The 15,926-nt window shown below is 45.0% G+C and overlaps 1 protein-coding gene across 2 annotated transcripts in view; it reads left to right on the top strand.

The window, feature by feature from the left end:
* The first annotated feature begins 10,275 nt into the window (after positions 1-10,275).
* OPN4 (opsin 4) overlaps positions 10,276-15,926 on the top strand; it is a 42,019-nt gene continuing 36,368 nt past the window's right edge. For both annotated transcript variants that reach the window (XM_081861224.1, XM_081861225.1), the window contains exon 1: positions 10,276-10,647. In XM_081861224.1, the coding sequence (XP_081717350.1) occupies positions 10,513-10,647 (135 nt within the window). In that variant the 5' untranslated portion in view covers positions 10,276-10,512. The remainder of the gene's footprint in view (positions 10,648-15,926) is intronic.

Raw genomic sequence — 15,926 nt, 5'->3', positions numbered from 1 at the left:
GTCTACCAGTTCACCTTTGTCAGCATCTTATCATCTTTCCATCGCTGAGCAAGCAGCATCCTTGCAGCTGTAGTCGTGTACATGAACACTCTTCTCATATCTTTCGGTATGTCTTCACCTAAAATTCCTAAAAGAAAGGCTTCTGTTCTGAAATATACTCAGAGTCCTGTAGTGATTTCATGCTCTTTATTGCAGCTTGTAAAACAGTGATTAATTGCCCCCCCCCAAAAAACTCAGGCTTTTATACACATTATTTACACAATGAGTCCCATCTGATTGGCTGATTCTGCTTCCCTCCTGGAGCCTGATTGGTCTTTTCCTGCAGGCCAATCAATTGTTGCATTCTACCATCCTACCAGCCTAATAGGCTGATTAACTTCCTCCTGGAGCCCGATTGGTCTTTTCCTGCAAGCCAATCAGTTGTTGCATTCTAGGATCCTACTTGCCTATTGTTCTAGGATCCAAGCTTATACATAACATGGTCTTTTAACAAAAGTTATTTTAAACATGTATTTTTTAACTTCATTATATATCATTTCCCAGCATCACCAGAGAGATTCATTCAGCCCCCAGCATGGCCCTACAAGCTCCCTTGTGACCTATCACTGCCACAAAGGAGCAACCTAGACATCCAGCCCAAGCCTAGCAATAGGGTATGGGGAGAGCAGTCAAAGGACAGGCTGATGGGCAGTCAGGGTAAAAGCCCCCCCACCCTCCAGCTCTTACAGTCAACCACATGTAAACAATGTTCAGGAAAGTTGGGAAGCTGGGGAGATCAGAAAGCTGGCAATCAAGGAGAAGCTGGTGAAACCCAACTCTTCCAGCCCACCCAATGCTCATTTGAAGACCTTCCAACTCTGTCCTCAAATTGTCCTCCCCCCACACTGTCAATTTCTCTTCAAGGAGAGAGAATGGACAGCAAGTGGTGTTGAAGGAAGAGGGGCAGGGTCACCAGCCATCACAACCATTCTTCTGTACAGGTGTGGCAATAGTGCTAAGCCACTTCAGGGCTTAGCTGTGCAGGGAGCGAAATATACCATCCTAACAGGGCAGGGAGCGGCAGGGAGAGCATCACAGAAAGCATTGCAAAATGATGATTCGTCAGCACCATCAACTGGACTGTCAATAATAACTGGGGGAGCACATTCTAATTTCAAATTAAATGGCTGCTTTTTGTAAAGAGAGCAGAGACCTCTGTGGACAGCATAATTGTTGTCTCCCTGTACTACTTCCCTTGAAGGCCTTGTTGCTTGGGAAACCTTTGATCTATTAATTGCTTGATCCATGGGAGATGGAGACAGGCTAATGGCTTTCTGGCAGAGGTGTATGTGGCTTCATCAGTTTGCCCTGATCAGGATCTGGCACAGATCCCATACCCTTAATTCTCCTGGACAGCTCTCCAGTGGCTCCCATAACGGAAGCACAGAAAATAACTGCAGCATCATAGTTTGCTAACAGTACCGAACAATGAGACTGATTTCTGGACTCGCAAATAAGTCCCTGATTTGCTCACAGTTTATTTATTTTTTAAAAGGCTACCCCATTGCAGCAGCATTCAGAAGCATCTCTGCTGATCACCAGGAGGCAATTCTTACTCGTCAAAAGTGACCAGGCTAGTACCTGTTTGCAAGCCTGGTCAGTGCTCTCTAAACCTGCTTGCCTCAGGTGAAATGATGCCCTCGAGCAACCATATTTAACGGTTCCTTCTTTATTGTCAACTTATCTATTGTATGGTCACATAGCTGTCAAGTGTCCCTGATTTGAAGGGACAGTCCCTTATTCCAGTGCCATGTCCCGCTACTGCCCCTTATTGATGGATGTCCCTTAAATGTCCCTTAAATGATGTCCCTTAAATTTCAAAGGAAGCAGCTCCTCTCCCTCCCTCCCTGCCGGCCAGGGAGGAGGGAGGCTCCAACTTTGTTGCTTGGCTGTGTTGCTCACCAAATAAGAAGTCTAAGAACAACTGGGGGGGGGTGAAGCTTGCATGCCTTGTATGTGGCTAGTTAATGCAAGCTGAGGGGGTTTTTGAATGCTGGACGCCATTTTGTTGCATGTGCTGCTGCAAACTTTGCAGTGCAAAGCCAGGCCAGGGAGCCATCTTAAGTTGAGGCTTCATAGGCCTTGTGGTGCATGTGATTCAGATTCTATTCAGTTGAACCTCTGGTTACAAAGTTGGTTGGACAGTGTTCTCGAAGCTACCCAGCATGAGTTTGACCAGACTGCAGGAGGACAGGAAGACTGGAGTGCCTGGAACAGGTGAGGCTGCAGGTCCCTTATTTTGGCTGATGGTCCCTTATTTTCAAATCTGTAAGTTGACATCTATGTATGGTCATGAAAAGCATACAATAAAAGCAGCTGCAAGTAAGGGGTCAGCAATAAAACAGATAGAAAATGGACTGAAATAAAAATAGCCTTTAGAGTTCACATAGAGATCCCAAATTGGTATTGGCTACATTCACAATGGCACTCGTAGCCTAAGCACCAGAAATAGAGGGAATGATTAGCATTGTGTATATCAGGGTGGGTGGGTGGGTGCTGTCAAATGACATTCATTAACCATGCAGTGCTGACTCCACGGCAAAGGTAGGGATGTGAATGTTCTCAAAATACAGATAAAAAGTAAGCAAGATTCTGCCTGGCTTGCATTCTACTTTCCAGAGAACAGTGCTCGGAATGAAATAAACAGCTCCTTTTCAAAAGATAATTATAGAACAGATAATGTACTGCCAACTGCTTACAATAAACTTGTGATTCCCTCCTAGGAAAACGACAGGGGCAAACAGAACTCCAGCAGTGCTCTTATTGCCTCAGAAATGGCCAGGGGTCCCCCAACTTCTGCACACTGGGGCACTACAGAAATAGACAGCTTTTTATTCTGCCTTTGCTGTTTGCCCCCAACTGATGCTTTTATGAGAACATTGTGGGCATTTTTTCTTTTCTTTTGAGAAATTTCTGGGAAATTAGATGCTTTCCGTTGCTCCTCTCTTCCCTCCTGTGACATCAAATGGAAAAGAGACCCTCTTTTTTTAGTAGTTTCCCTCTTTTTCAGCTTTCTAGCTTTCTCGCTTTGTTGATTTGTACAGTTACTGCTTTGTTCATTAGTAGCATACAGAGACCCTTTATATCTGCTTCTGTTCTCTGTTACCAGGAAGGGTCTCCAATACAAATTGCCATGCTTCTCTTTAGCAGTGTGTGGAAGCTACTAAGATCTTTTCTGTGGGCACAAGCAGACTGAGGCAGGAGATTTTGAATATATGCCCTCACTGGACTAAAGCCCTGTTCAAATACATAGACACCCATGTTCACATGAGTTCCTTGATGGCTTGGAAGTGTGAGAGAGTCGTCTTCCTAGAGGTTTTATATCTGGGAACAGTTGATGATGCACCTTTGTTGAAATTTGCATCAGTGTCTGGATGGGAGCCCACTGGGAGCTGCTCAAAGCATTGCAGTAAACGAAAACATCAAAGAGTTTTGTGGCACATTAAAGGACTTTTTTATGGCACAGGCTTTTCATGGAATGGGGTTCACTTTCTCAGATGCATCAAATTTTATCCTGAATAGGCAGAAATATGTTTAGAAGGACGGTGGGGGAAGGACAAGGGACTCAAATAGCAATCAAATGCAAAAAGGTGCAGACTAGAAATTCATTTAAAGCTTAAAGCTATGGAAATAAGCATAGTGACTATTCACAACTGCAGTAATTCATGATAACACAATCATTTCAGCCTTGCAAAGTTAATTAACATGTACAGTGGGACAGGAAACCATTGTCTCTATTCATGTCCAAATCGAGAGAATCAAACTTAGTTGGTAGTTCTCATTCAGCTACTTTGCGCTGGAGCTTCCCTTCTGAAATTCCTTTGTAAGAAAGTGGGAACTTTCAAGTCCACAACATGGAGTTCAGGGATATTGGTCATACACGATATTTGCCAATGGAAACAGTTCATAGATTCAGCTGTAAGACATCAAGGGCTGGTTTACATATGATGATGACTCTCGTGCAATTGCCTTGGGATTACTCAGGGCTGCCTCCAGGCTGTGCTACTACGAGTTGCCGTTTTATGTTCAGTGCATATCTGGTCTGCGATAGAGGAAGCCCTTGCTTAACTGCTGCCACGGTAAAAACTACAGTGATTGTATATATGCTACCTGAGTAAAGGTGCTAGTACAGAGAAGCCCAGTCTGGTGGCCCTATGCACTCCCTACAAGCAAGAACCTCTACTGTATGCAGTTTAGTGTGGAAAGGAAAACTCATAGCGACATGTGACCAACAATGCCGACAATTACCTACAACTTCACTCTTAAAAATGTCAGGTCAAAGAGCAGCTGTTCTGCTCTAAACAGTACGTGCAGAAAGGCCCTGAATTTGGCAAGCAACAGAGGATGAAAAATCCAGCAAATGCCTTTACAGACCACAGACGGAACTGCAAGAGCTAATGATTTCTCAGATACACTTAAAGCACATCACTTCCCCCAAGAGTTCTGGGAACCGTAGCTTGTTAAGGGTGCTGGGAATTGTTGCTCTGGGAGAGGCTCCCCCAGGGTTCTTTGGGGTAAGACATGTGCTTTGAACATGTGGTATGTACACAGCCTAGGGCCATGTGGCCCTCCAGATGTTGCTAGACTGCAGGTCACAGTCCTCTGGTCATTCTGGCTGGGAGTGATGTGGGCTGTGCCAGGAGAGCCACAGGTTCCCAGCCCTGGGTTTAAGAGTTCTTTGCCTGTTTTGAAGCTTAGGGAGTTGCTGGTTCCCACCAGGTCAGTCTAGCCCAGCGGTCTTCTGCTCTCTCGGGAAGAAGCATTTCCTCACCACCACCCACTGCTTGAACCTTTTAATTGGAGATGCCAGGATTCAACGTGGGACTTTCCACATGGACAACTTGTGCTCTGCTACTGAGCTATGGCTCCTGCCTTACACGCAACAGCGGTTGATTTGTATAACTGAAGGGCAGATGGGAATCCCGTGGGAAGCCAACGTGGACCTCTGGCCTGTGTGTTTCCTGTTGCTTCTCCCTTTGTCCCATGTAGCATGAAACATGGGAAGAGAGGGAAGTAGCAAGACCCAGGATCCCATAGCGGGACCATCAGTTCCCATAGCAAAGGATCACTTTGCTTTCCCAATTGAGGATTGAAAGTTAACTATACCCAGAGAAGCAGTGTAAGAGCTAGAAACTCCAAGTAGGTCCCTCCGGGCCCAATTTTCCAAGTTACAGTGAGATTTCTCTTCTCCCCGCAAAGGTTTTTCGGTAATAGCTAATGCCATCTATTTTTACAACGAAATTTAATGATGGTAATTAAGGTCAATCAGGGAGCAGGCAGGGTGGCTGGGAGGCTCAGGAACCATGACAGCAGCAATTAAGCATGGCTGCGATATTTGGGTAGCTGATAATTGGCCAGATGTTACCCAGTCTCTTGATCCTTGCTTGTGCTTAGAGGCCACAGGTCTGCAGTTTTGCAAAGGATGGCTTCCGCTGGAAGACGTGGGAGCCGCTTTGGAAAGCTCTGTAGAGGTGTGCCTTTGTTTAGGGCTGACTGTTCAGTTGCGCTGATGGAACTGAAGGCCATGAAATCACGCCAATGGCCCATCTATGCCAGCATCCTGTTCTTAAAGCGACCAACCAGATTCCTCTGGGAAGCCCACAAGCAAGAGATGAGCACACCAGCACTCTGCCCACCTGTGATTCCTAGCAACTGGTGTACAGAGGCATACTGCCTCTGATGATGGACATAGAAGATAGCCATCATGGCTAGTGGCCACTGATGTCCTCCATGAATTTGTCCAATGCTCTTTTAAAGCCATCCGAGTTGGTGGCCATAACTGACCCGCTTTCAGCTTGATCTGTCACAGGATGACAGAAGGGGCAAAGACACAACCATGGTTCCGGGACTTGGATCTGCACTTGTCAACAGGTGGTGTCCAGGCTGGGCCAAGGCCATTACTCTGAGCTGGCCCAGGAGCTTGTGGGACAAGCCAGTACCAAGTCAGGGCCAAAGGACAAACCGGGGGGTGGGATCAAGAAGCAAGCCAAAACGAAAGGATACAGGAACACGCTTAAGCTTGGGAATACCCTGTGCTCAGCTAAGGCTTAACAGGGAGCACTCTGACACTGCTTCCTGTCCAGAAGGATCAAACAGCGATATTGGGCAGGTTTGCAGAGCTAGCCAACCAGTACACTCCCAAGTTTTATTCATTTCTTCATAAAAGCATTTCTATACTGCCATAGCTTACAGTATCAGGGCTTGGCCAGTGTAGAGGCAGGACCATATAACACAGGTCCTAAAGTTTCTTCACTGACTTCCGGTACATTTCTGAGCACAATTCAAAGTGTTGGTGCTGACCCGTAAACCTGAAGGAGCCCTGTATACCTGAAGGAGCATCCCCATTCTCATCGTTCAGCCCGGACACTGAGGTCCAGCTCTGAACACCTTCTGGTGGTTCCCTCACTGTGAGAAGTGAGGTTATGGGGAACCAGGCAGAGGGCCTTCTCAGTAGTCTCTTTCACCCTGTGGAACGCTCTCCCATCAGATGTCAAGGAAATAAACAACTATCTGACTTTTAGAAGACATTTGAAGGCAACCCTGTATCAGGAAATTTTAAATGTTTGACATTTTGTTATGTTTTTATATGTGCTGACAGCCGCCCACAGTGGCTGGGGAAGCCCAGCAAGATGGGTGGGATATAAATAATAACATTATTATTATTATTATTATTATTATTATTATTATTATTAAGCTTGAGAGTATCCTACTCCAAGCTGTAGTTCCATTAATTCACAATGTGCAGCAGTTGCTCACTGGCCTAAACTAAGTTTCCCAGTTCTAGTCCTGGTGTGACTCCAGACAAGTGTGTGTGTGTGTGTGTGTGTGTCCAGACTCTCCAAGTGTCCCTATTTTCCAGGGACAGTCCCAGATTTACAGAAGCTGTCCCAATTTCTGATTTGATCCTAGAATGTCTCGCTTTTCCTTAAGACATCCCTGTTTTCATTGGAGAAATGTTGGAGGGTATGGAGTTATGTGACCCCCCGAGCCAAGGAAATAAGTAACTCTACAGCCTTTAGAAGACATCTGAAGGCAGCCCTGTATAGGGAAGTTTTGTTTAATGTTTTATTATGTTTTTATATACATTGGAAGCCATGCAGAATGCCTGGGGCAACCCAGTTCAGATAGGTGGGGTACAATTATTATTATTATTATTATTATTATTATTATTATTATTATTATTATTATTATTGAATAGGGTGTCCCTATTTTCATAAGAGAAGTGTTGGAGGGTCCTGGTCAATTTTTTTTACTAAAAATGTTATCTTAATCCAGGCCAGCATAACTTGTAACTCTCTAGTCCAGGCATGTCCAAAGTCCAGCCCCTGGGCTGGTTTCAAATGGTCCCCCAGGCAATTTTGAAAAAGCAATCTCTTGCAGCCCCCGAGCGCCTGCCCACCAAAGCCATTTCCTTTTTGTGGGCTTGTCATGAGCTCTCCCCTCTGTGCGGGAGGCGTGGCAAGCCCCCACACCATTAGGGAGTCCCCAGCTGCGGCACTCCTTGGGTCGACCAATCTGGTCGGCCAGGGGGACGTGGCTAAATAAATAAATACTACAGTACACGTTCGGGATATTGATGCTGCAGTGATGGCAGTGGCAGAGGGGCAGCCGCTGCCTTGACCCAGTACCGGATTTATGTATAGGCTAAGTAGACTGAAGCCTAGGGCCTCTAAATCTAGGGGGCCTTGCCAGCCCTCCAGCTCCCCAGTGGGCAGTCTCCTCTCTCCCAAAATTGCAAACCGAAGACTTCATGTGAGGGCAGGGCAACTCAGGCCTCTAAATCTAGGGGGCCTCACCAGCCTGCCCTCTCCCCAGTGCTGCAGTCTCCCCTCTCCCAAAATTGTAAACCAAAGACTTCATGCAAGGGCAGGCCAACTCAGGCCCAGCAACTATGAGACTCAGGGCTAGCCAGTGGGGCCCAATTTGAAGCAGTGGGGCGCAACTTGATTATTTTTTTTTTTGTAGGGCCCCAGTTCACAGCCAAAGTCTGCAAAATCTTATAGATATAAATAAAATCCATCTAGATTGCCCTGATGCGGGGGGGGGCACGCTTCGGAGTGGCATGTGGAGCCCAATTTGGCCCAATTGCCTTAAGGTCAGCCCTGATGAGACTGTGCAGAGTTGGACTGACAAGCCCTACACCTTCTAGGTCCCTGGTGTCACTATTCAGAGTACAGACTCAAGGAATTGTTATGGAAATAAAGGGGGGCACTTATTGGAAATCAGTTTTGTCACCTCTTCACCCCAAAACCCTGAGACAATGAGCCCAGACACCTTTTATTCACAGTCGCATAAGCACTACACTACAGCATGGCCATAAAGCTGTACGTTCAACCACTGAAATATACACCTAATATGTAGCAATGGAGATTTATGTTACTGCTTTATGAATGAACACTGTGTTTTATGAACAGATTCTGTATTTTGTGAATTACCTAAGAGCCACCAATAGGGAGCTCTAGAATCTGACAGCTAACCAATTGGGTACTACCAAACAGCGACCCCTGTTGCTGAAAGCAAGTAACCAGCAGGAAACGCTTCAGCTCAGCCTTTGCCCTGTTGACTGAACACCCCCTGCTGTGCAGATAATGGAGAAAGCTCATAAATTGTATCCCTTCTGGCATCCTGGCCAACTCTATTACGCTGGTGTAAACCCTGGTGCACCAGAAGCCCAGAATAGCAGCAAATAAAATCCGTTCATACGTCAGCAACTGATAAGACTTGTCAATCATGTCTTCCAAAGTCTTCCTAAATTATAAAGCTTCAAAATAATGAAGTGAGAGCAGTAGTTTACTTACTTGAATTGACAAATAAGAAAGTTTTGAGAATTTAAATTCTAGATTAAAATTGATTACTTAATTGAGAAGGGGATTGTAACAAAAACACTGGGGCCTAATTTGAATAGTAGAGTGCCTGGTATCTGATGGGCAGACCATAGCACTCGTCAGGAGAGCTATGAGATTCAGGTGAGGGTCAGATGCCTTGTCAATCCCAGCAGGTATATAAGAGGATGACCCAGCCTGCCCAGGCCTATGGCCTGCCGAGGCTCCTTGGTCTCAGTGTTGTAGAACTAAGCAGGGAGGAGGATGGGGACAAAAGTAGAATTAGTGGGCTCTGCCTGTTGTTGGTTCTGCCGCCACCTTCTGTTGGCCTCCCTGACCTCCCTCTCCCAGTCCCAATGGGCACTAGCTGCCACTGGTTCCTGCCACATACAGATATTAATTAACTGTATTTATTTGTGTGGCTACACAAAATGAGGGGAAGTATTAAGCACATTTCAGGCTCATTTGACTTAGCAGGTCAAAAGTTGCACAGGACATTTTAATAGCATAACAGGACAGCATTTTCAAAATCAAATTTTCAAAATCAGTTCATCTCTAGGGGGCAACCCTGTCTGTTTGTTACGTGTACACACTTCTTAGTATACGGTACACAGTCTTGCCCTTGGCTGATGTGATTGGGGAGGAAGGATACAGTTGGTCTTTTAGCATTTGTTTTAAAGTACGTTTTCTGTCTGTGTTTAAATCAAGACTCCAAAGGGACCTTAATGCTGCACAAACTGCATTTGCTTTAATGTTATAATATTTAAGTCTCTCGTCTTTCTCTCTCTCTTTGTCCCTTGAAAGTAGGACAATTATTAATTTTGACCTAGATTTTTAAGCAAACCCATTAACACATACATAGATAGATTCATAACTAAATCCATTAGACCCTTGGGGCCTGATCCAGCCAGAAAGTGATTTTGGGGGGAATTTGCCTGAGCAACATGTTTAACACTTTCCCATTGAAATATCAGTAGTACTTGTAAAAATTGCTTATTAGCTGGATCATGTCCTTTTGTATTCAGAGTACATCTTATTATCAGGTATAGACTAATTAATGTGCCAGGGCTGCAAAAGGAGTAGATGCATGAATATCACACACACACACACACACACACACACACACACACACACGTTTGTAAATAACAAAAAGTGAAGCCAGCTTAGAATGAGACCAACCTGTCTTCTCCTTTTATTTCTCCCATCATATTAAGCTGATGAGGTGTGTTTTTTTACCATGTCTCAAATTTGCCCAAGGGACAATAGGAAGAGACATTATACTGAAATGCCCATTGGTTTGATGAAATAGTTATGCTGCTGCTTTGAATTTGCATGGGACAAATCAGGATCTAACTGGGCATGTGCACAATCTGCAGGCTCTCATATTTAAATAGAAAGCTGCTTCCATCGCTGCTGCCTCTTGCTGAGCTTAGAGACTGAAAGAGGGACTCTGAGGCTTTACAGAGAGGGGAAAAAATCACCATTGGATTGTGTACAGCTTCAGAAGAGACTGGGAGAGAGAAATCAGACAAGTCGTTCTGAGAAGTTGAAAATGGGTGAAACTGTGCCGATCAATTAAAGGGTCCGACGCAGAGGGATTTTTGTTCGTTTTGGTGGCATTTCCTGGGTAAATGGTTTCAACCTTACCCATATGAATACGCAGTCCATGCAAAGAGACACCTCATACCCGCCTGCGGACTCCTACCACAGTAGAGTCCTCAATTTCCTGAATGACTCGGAAGCAAATGCCTTCAAGCTGGTGGACCTGGCTCCATTAACCCCGACAGTAAGTGTGACCGAGAAATTGCTTGTCGGTGATTTAAGCCTATATAGCAAAAGTTTAGACTGGTGGTAATAGTGCCCAGTTTTAATGGAACTGTGCAGGAACTATTGGGTCAGGCAAGAGTGTGTGTGTGACTGTGTGACCTTTACCTGTGTAAAGTTAGCAATTCACAAATGAGCGTCTTCAAGGAAAACTTGAAGGGAGCAGGAACGGAATTTGTTTAAAGATCGCCAGTGGAACTGCAAATAGACCTCTCTAGTCAGAAGGTGGGTGACCTGTTTGTGCTAAAAATGGTGATTTCTCCACCGGGATGCAGAACGCAGGCTGCCATTTTACAGCTTTTGCAGAAGTAGAAGAAGAGAAACATTGTTCAGAATGTGGTCAGGGTCACACGAACAGAAATAGATTACTGAATTGCAAGGTTCAAAACTATTTTCCCTGTTCTGAAACAATTGGTTGACTCCGTTGGAGAAATGAGTGGCAGCCCATGGGTGTCAATTAATGTGACTCTTGAGTCAGAGCTGCTATTTGTCGGCAGCCAGGTGATGGTCGTGGTGCTTTTATTCACTTGTTGAGTGAGTCCTCCTCTAAGGCCTTTTAAGAAACTTTCAATAGGAAGGAAATGCTTTCATGAAATTCCGAAAGGGCAGCTAGCTTGGTATCTTGCAGCAAAAGCAGTTGCCTTGTGGCACCTTGGAAACATGGCTTTATTATAGCATGAGCTTCTATAGGAAGAGGAAGTGGTGGCTCTGCTTCAAAGGTGGATCTTTTCTATCAAAGCTCTTGCTACAAATACACTCTCTGTAATCCTTATAAAGTAGGAAATGACTTTTTTAAAAAATCATTTCTGCCATTCTATTTTTACCTGTAACCTCGTGATCATTTTGCTGGTGTTTAAGGAAATGAGTGGAGCATATTTATCACAGGAGTTCTGAAAAGTAAAATGTCCCATCTCTCACCCTCTCACTTTGGACAGGGGATTTAGTAACATTTGTCCACTGTTTAAATAGTCCTTAAAATTGAAACAAACAAAACGAAGAATTACTTTCAAATTAAGCAGGGAGTGGGCTCCTTTGTGGGATGCTGTGAAGAGGCTTGGTGGAGAGATTATTGCATGCAGTGAATTAAAACTGTATGGTTCGCTTTGCCTAACTACACTGGTGTTATGCTACACTTCGGAAGTGATGGGCATGCGTCATAGTTTGCCGCACATAATTTACTTCCATCTTTCAAACTGCCTCTTGCAATCTTTCAGGTCTAACTTTTGTGAATGAGTTTTGGCACAGCTATTAATGAAATTGGTGTTCTGGGGGCCAAGTCGTCTATTACTTCTGGCAGCTGTCTTGCTCATGCAAGTGGTCTGTTCAGAGGAGAGAACACACTGAAAAATTCAGATGGGCTTCTGAGGCCAGCGAGCTCTCCATGAATCTTCTGTGAATTCTCTCCTCTGACATTATGTTGTTGTGTAAGATGATCATTTGCATGAGCATCAAAATGTACAAAAATCCTTCACTGTCCTGGGTGAATTCAGTATTATTACTATTACTATTAACCTGTCTTACGCCTTTAGGTTCCAGGGTAGGTTACAACAATTACAGCAATATACAACACATACAGTAATTAGTTTTCTGTTTAAATCATGTGCGTGTTAATTGTAAATGGAGGCTATATATGAGGGATTGCATCCAACTAAGTCCCCCTCAGAGTTGACATATTGAAATTAATGAAACTACGTTAGTCATGTCCATTCATTTCTATGGGTCTACTCCGGCACTGGATGCAACCCAAGATCAAAAATGCATAGCAATCTTATGATATATACAAATAGCTGATTCAATTCTGCTAGTGCTGGTCCTTATGTAAGTCAACTGGCACCACTCACACACAAGAGTCTGTTTGCAAAAGTACCAGAGGCTTGCAGAAGTCGAAACAACCTTTAGGGGGGGAAATCCCAACGTGGGAGGGGAGCCCCAGAACTGCCCAGTGAGGATGGAGCATGCTCGGTAGCAATAGAATTCTGATGGTGGGCTGGAAATTGGGTGTGGGAAAGAATAATAATAATAATAATAATAATAATAATAATAATAAATTTATTATTTATACCCCGCCCATCTGGCTGGTTTCCACCAGCCACTCTGGGCGGCTTCCAACCGAATATTAAAAACAGGGCCACCTTCAGTTGTCTTTTAAAAGTACAATAGTTGCTTATTGCATTGACATCTGCTGGGAGGGCATTCCACAGGGCAGGTGCCACTACCAAGAAGGCCCTCTGCCTGGTTCCCTGTAACCTCACTTCTCACAGCGAGGGAACCACCAGAAGGCCCTTGGCGATGGACCTCAGTGTCCAGGTAGAACGATGGGGGTGGAGACGCTCCTTCAGGTATACTGGACTGAGTCCATTTAGGGCTTTAAAGGACAGCACCAACACTTTTAAATGTGCTCAGAAACATACTAGGAGCCAATGAAGATCTTTCAGGACCGGTGTTATATGGTCTCAGTGGCCACTCCCAGTCACCAGTCTAGCTGCTGCATTCTTGATTCATTGCAGTTTCTGAGTCACCTTCAAAGGTAGCCCCACGTAGAGCGCATTGCAGTAGTCCAAGCAGGAGATAACTAGAGCATGCACCACTCTCGCAAGACAGTCTGCGGGCAGGTAGGGTCTCAGCCTGTGTACCAGATGGAGCTGATAGACGGCTGCCCTGGACACCGAATTAACCTGTGCCTCCACGGACAGCTGTGAGTCCAAAATGACTCCCAGGCTGTGCACCAGGTCCTTCAGGGCCACAGTTACCCCATTCAGGACCAGGGAGTCCTCCACACCTGCCCGCCTCCTGTCTCCCAAGAACAGTACTTCTGTCTTGTCAGGATTCAACCTCAATCCATAACCCACCACCCATCCTCCAACCGCCTACAGACACTCACACAGGACATTCACTGCCTTAACTGGGTGGGAGCAGGAATGGAACATGGCATTTAGGAGAATGAGATGGGTAACTGGAACCACAGGCGGACTTTGGTAATATGGCAATACTTCTTATTTTCACAATAATTCATTTTCATGCAGTTGCTTTTTTATGCTTCTTCTCAGTAGGTACCCATATAAATATAGGTTTCATTATTATTACTATTATTAATAATAATATTTTGCAACCCTTCGGCTCAGTGCTCTGTACAGGGGAAAACCCGCACCACCCAAATCCTGCACTGCTGAACCAGAACGCTCTACAAAGCAATGTTTTATTGCAGGTCCCGCTGGTAATATTTATTCATTCAAAAGATGAAACAAAATCTCTTTATGCAAAAGAGAAAAATAACAGTGCCAAACTGCATGCAGGCAAGAGCTTGGGAAAATAGTGGGATTTGACTATGAGGATTTATTTTGAAATGTATTGACACAGCAGCATTGATGTGCATGGTGTTTTACAGAGTAATGCGAGCAACCAGTCAACATGGAAAAACAGGTCCTAGGAGCTTATAGTGTCTTTTCTGAGAGAGCAAGAGACAGTGGCAGACAGGGGAGGAGAAGGAAAGGTAAAAGCAAGTAGAATGAGAACATGCATGGAGACCGTTGAATCCAGCAATTTGCTGTCATGATGGCCAACCAAATGCCATTGGGGAACCCACATGCAAGGATCGATAGCTCAGTTGGAAGAGCATGGGACTCTTAATATCAAGGTCATGGGTTCAAGCCCCACGTTGGGCAAAAGATTCTTGCCTTGCAGGGGTTTTGACTAGATGATCCTTGTGGTCCCCTCTATGATTCTGTGATTCTTTAAGGCAGGACATGAGCACAAAAGCACTTTCCCTGCTTGTGATTCCCTGCAATTGGAACTACGTGACCATGCAGTTACACGTACTTAGGCTAGAGTTCATTAGAGAAGGAACGTGTTAGGTGCTATATGAACACATATTTCTGGGGTTTTTTGGATCTCATCATGAAAATGGATAGCAGATGGCAACAGCTGGTGGGGGGAAGAAAGAGAGACAGGATTAGTGGAAAGTGGCCCAAATTTGACAGTCCAATGGGGATGTCATTTGCAAATGGGGGAAAAGGCAGACCTTTGAGATTACAATGTGCGGCTGTAGGTATATTTTCTACGTCACTTGTATGCCTTTTATTTTAGCTCTACATTTCTACCAGTGCTTTTTAGTATGCAAAAGTGTGGCATTTAAAGGTGGCCATATGTGTTGCTTAATGCGATGTATAGGCTCAAATTGGGAAGAAGACACAGATGCTACAGGACTTGCTATGGGACACCCTTTGTGGAAGCCTCCCACAGCTCTGCAACTCATAATTGTTTTCAACGTGTGTGTGTGTAGGTAGGTAGGTAGGTAGGTAGGTAGATAGATGATAGATAGATAGATAGATAGATAGATAGATAGATAGATAGATGATAGACAGAGATGTATTTCTCCACACCTGACATTTGAAAGCGTGAACTGACTCCAGCCAAAAGTACAGATGGTAGCACTGAGTAAATAACTTGCATGTGTGAATCACCCACTGCAGGTTAAACCCCACAGACCGAAAGGCCATATTACACCCACAGGCAACTCAAAACGCAATTCTCTTTTAAAGGGAGAATATTCACCCTCTAGGGATGCGGGTGGTGCTGTGGGTTAAACCACAGAGCCTAGGGCTTGCTGATCAGAAGGTCAGCAGTTCGAATCCGCACGACTGGGTGAGCTCCGTGCGCTGCTCTGGTTCACCGGAAGTGGCTTAGTCATGCTGGCCACATGACCTGGAAGCTGTACGCTGGCTCCCTCAGCCAATAAAGCGAGATGAGTGCCGAACCCCAGAGTCGGCCACGAAGTGCGTGTAAATGCTGTTTACCTTCCCGCTGGAGTGGTACCTATTTATCCACTTGCACTTTGACGTGCTTTTGAATTGCTAGGTTGGCAGGAGCTGGGACCAAGCAACGGGAGCTCACCCTATCGTGGGGCTTCGAACTGCCGACCTTCTGATCGGCAAGCCTTAGGCTCTGTGGTTTAGACCACAGTGCCACCGCGTCCCTTTGGAGCAGCAGCTTAGTTTTTGTTAAAAAGAAAAGGAGAAAATGAAAACTCTCGTTCACTATCCTGAACAAAAAATCACACACATCTACACACACAAATGCTGTTACTACCATTGGAACACTTTTATCATCCCTCGTTTTTGGAATTGAAAGTTGAAAAATTCAACATACCCTAATGGAGCCCAAGGTTCCCAAGGTTGAAGAAGGCTGCCATAGAGCAGATGTGGTCAAAGTGGTGCTGAACATGTTTCTGAATGGTGACTGCCT

Source organism: Podarcis erhardii (genome assembly GCF_964252035.2).
Source record: "Podarcis erhardii genome assembly, chromosome: 5".
NCBI classification, from domain to species: domain Eukaryota; kingdom Metazoa; phylum Chordata; class Lepidosauria; order Squamata; family Lacertidae; genus Podarcis; species Podarcis erhardii.
Note: the sequence above shows the minus strand (reverse complement) of the source record. Positions and strands in the feature narration are given on the sequence as shown.